The sequence below is a fragment of the Capsicum annuum genome, chromosome 4, assembly GCF_002878395.1.
Source record: "Capsicum annuum cultivar UCD-10X-F1 chromosome 4, UCD10Xv1.1, whole genome shotgun sequence".
Taxonomy (NCBI): Eukaryota; Viridiplantae; Streptophyta; class Magnoliopsida; order Solanales; family Solanaceae; genus Capsicum; species Capsicum annuum.
The window spans coordinates 126,877,975-126,881,868 of record NC_061114.1 but is presented as its reverse complement, the minus strand read 5'-3'; the positions used below and the strand labels follow the sequence as shown (position 1 = coordinate 126,881,868).

Sequence of the window (3,894 nt, the reverse complement as noted above, 5' to 3'; positions counted from 1 at the left end):
TCATAAATAGTAGGGAGTGAATTATCAACAGGGACTCGGAAAGGCTTCGTTTAATAATCAGTGCTATAATAAGGTTGATCAACCTGAGGTAAAATCTGGCCAGTGAGTTGCGTTTCCCTAAGTCATAGAGGATTAGGAAATTGAATGCTCTAATAGGTTGAGAGAAATTTGAGCATATCATCGATAAAGATAGCTTGTCATCCTAACCACCATATTCCTTGAATTTCTTCTCCACTTCAGGGTATCTGCTAAACCCTTTCATGATGATCATCTTTTCTTTTTAGATTAGCCTCTTTGCATTCCTTCTATGAGTTCTTTGCAGCCCAGCATTGTAGATGTCCTCAGCTCTAGGAATTTTCCATCTAGCATTGTTCCTTACTTTCGGGTTCTTATACTTGATAAGAGTCCTCCGAGGTAGAGACTATTCATTATTTTATTGCTCCGTGGATAGGGGCCCAGAAGATGTTCCCTCGGACTCAGATTCTTCAGACTCTTCTTGATCCCCTTCATCAGAGTCTGCATGTTCAAAATCACCCTTTTCAGACCCCTCTTTCTCAGAAGCTATGGTCCACTTAGTATCATTAGTGTCCTCCACCTCAATTAGTGAAGTTTTCTTTGTATTTTGCTTCTTTCGCTTCCTGAGCAAGGGTTCCTTATCCTCATAGTCAGATTCCTCATCAATGAGCTTACGACGTGCATCATCTTTAGCCACTTTCTTTAGTTCTATGGGACTCTTTCTTTTTGGTGCCACTTTAAAGTACCAAGAGACATTACAAGAGCATTTGTCAACCCTAAAGATCACAAACACAAACACATTAATCATGTAAGCTTATTTATGTTTCAGGCCCCAAGTGTGACAACAATTAGTGACAAGCCGTCTTGACCTTGATAGCTCATCACGGTTGTCATCAACCTTGGACAGAACCCAAAATATTTTTACACTTTTTGAAAACATTCATGATAGGCCGTCACAATTGTGATTGCCCATCACGATTGTTGTCAGCTCTATCCAGAACCAACTTCAGTTTTGTCAGCTTTTGATGACATTCTAGATAAGCCGTCACGATAGTGATAGCCTATCATGGATATCGTCACACTTTTCAGGACCCACTTTTATCTTTAACTAAATTTTTGGTCCTCATTTTTGCTCAATATTTACTTGAATAAGAATCGTGAGCTATCTTTTCAACCCTTGGGCTTGTACAGTAAACCATAGGTGCATTTTTAGCCACATTCCAAGTTGAACTTGGTTCAAGTATCTTAGGGATATTGGGTTATCTTTCATTCATCATACATTATCAGAAAAGATAAGAGTTAGATTAGAGTATACCTGATGGAGCTGTTAAACTAAAATCATGCACCAAAAGAATAGTGATTTTCTGTTTATTGCTTTATTGGTATGTTTTTACAAAGGATAGGAAATATTCTAACTAAGTAAGGAAATACTAAAGAAAAAGAAGTTAAAATCAGTGGAAGTTTGAAAAGGTTCGCAACTGGGCCAGGTCGGATCTGCTTAAATTTAGGCCCAGTTTTCAGGTTTTAAGGCTCTGGGATGACGAAAATTCGTGATGGCTTGTCACAATTGTTATAGATTGTTACGAATGTCGTCACCCTTAGGCAGAGAGTTACCCAAGCCTAGTCTAGCTGACAGCATTCGTGATAGCTTTTCACAATTATGACGACTTGTCACGGATGTCGTCATGACCCTCCAGCTAACCTTTCCACTTTTCCACCTTCTCTATACTAAATCCTAATTGTAAAAACTAAAAAACTTGTTTAAACATAAAAAACTTTGGGTTGCCTCCCAATAGTGTCTGATTTACTGTCGCGGCTCGACTTGGTTATCTTGACTTCTCAAAATTTGCCAAGACAACCTGTTGATCCCCCTTTTCAATCATCATATAAGACGTAAACGATCAAGAAGACATTCATATTATTTCGTTGCAACATGGGTTGATGAATTTTGAATTTTGCCTCTTTCTTATCGAGCTTAAATTTAAGCTCATTCAACTCCATGACGACTATTACTCTTCCTGTTGCTAAGAATGACCTACCCAAAATAATAGGTACCTCCAAGTCCACATCACAATCCAATACCACAAAATCAACAGAAAGAATAAAGTCTGCAACTTTTACCAAAACATCATGCAAAATTCTAATAGGCCTCTTTATCGACCTATCTGCCATCACCAATTGCATGTTAGTGGGTGTCGGAGCTTCTAAACCAAGCTTCTTCTATACAGCTACGGGAATCAGATTCACGCTGGCACCAAAATCACATAATGCCCTTCCAACATCCAGATACCCAACTTTGCGTGGAAAAGTGAACGCTCCAGGGTCAGCCTTCTTTTACACTAAAAATCATATGGAAACCATGCTATAATAGTGGAGATTGTCTAGCTGCTCACTACTGATCTTTCTCTTCTTTGTGATGACGTCTTTTATGTACTTTTCATAACCTAGTATTTTCCTAAGTGCCTCAAGTAAAGGCACATTAATTGTCAATTGCTTGAGCATTGCCGTGAACTTGCCGAATTTTGCATCATTGACCTTTTTCTTTAATCATTGAGGAAAGAGAGGTAGTGGTCTAGGGATATCCTTTAACAGCACTTCCTCTTCCTTCTTGTTTTCCTTCTCTGGATCATCAATAGAACTATCCAGCTTCTCAGACTCCACTGGATTACTTTCTTTGGGTTCATCAACTCTTACCTCATCTTCTAAAGATATGCCCATAGAAGGGCGACGTAACCTCTTACCACTCTGAGTGGTAATTGCCATACATGAGCCATCATTTTGTGGATTCTTAACTGTATCACTAGGTAAAGTACCATTTTTTCTCTGGTTCAGTGTTGCAGAAAGTTGACTTATCTGCTCTTCCAACTTCTTAATAGAAGCAGAGTGTTAGCTAACCAACTGACTGAAGGTAGATAATTCACTCTTCATAGTAGTTACCCCTAAGTTAGTAGCTTCCACTCCTTTCAACAACTTTTCCATCATATCCCCCATGGACTTTTTTCCCGAGCTAGTTGTTGCAGCATCCCAACTTCCAGGAGGAACATACAAACCACTCCTGTCATTGTTCCTTCTCCAATGTCCTTGCTCTCTATCCTTGTAATCAGGCTTATCATAAAAGTTCAGACCTTAGTTCCCTTGGCTATTTCCTCGGAAACCCCCCTGATTACTCATATAGTTTGCTTCTACATCAGCACTCATAGAAACAATACCCTGAGATTCCATGGCCTTTGCTATTTTGGGTTTTCCTGACAGCAAGTGCTTGGTCAGCAAGTCCATCTGTGTCTTTAAGTGGGCCATGTCCTGGTATCACTCCTCATCCTTTTTGCATTGCTCCAAAGTCATACCACTAAAAATAGTCAGACTAGCCACCACAGAATCCCTGGTGTGCCAAGCCAGACTTTACTTGGTCATTCTATTCAGCATATCTGAAGCATCTAGAAAAGAGAGGTCAATGAACGAACCACCTACCGTATTTTCTACAATTGTCTTTGTCAGATAGTTGAAAGCTCTGTACAAAGTCTCCATCAAGTTCAAGTCAGTCATGTTATGATCCGGACATTGAGCCAGTTTCTTCTTAAATCTCTCTCAGGTTTCGTTCAATGCTTCAGTTGGAAGCTTTCTGAAGTTACTGATTTGATCGCTCAGCTGTACCCTCCTGGAGAGTTGAAAGAACCATTCTAGGAACTCTTCTTTCAACTGTCTCTAGTTAGTTATAGAATTGGGCTCTAGCTGATTTAACTACATTGTTACCTTTCTAGACAGAGACAATAGAAATAATCTCAACCTGATCGTATTCTAGCTCACTCCCAGATTGTCAAAAGACTTGCAAATGGTTATGAAGTTCACCAAATGCATGTTCAGATCATCACCAGGCAAGTC

At 39.5% G+C, this 3,894-nt stretch overlaps 1 protein-coding gene across 1 annotated transcript; it reads right to left on the bottom strand.

Moving 5' to 3' along the window:
* Window positions 1–433: 433 nt before the first annotated feature.
* On the bottom strand, window positions 434–3,291 carry LOC124897979 (nucleolin-like). Its single transcript, XM_047411601.1, has 4 exons — window positions 3,202–3,291; window positions 2,953–3,108; window positions 2,606–2,838; window positions 434–791 (listed from the first exon to the last, which is right to left on the bottom strand). The coding sequence occupies exons 1-4, from the start codon at window positions 3,289–3,291 to the stop codon at window positions 434–436; spliced, it is 837 nt and encodes a 278-aa protein (XP_047267557.1).
* Window positions 3,292–3,894: the final 603 nt, after the last annotated feature.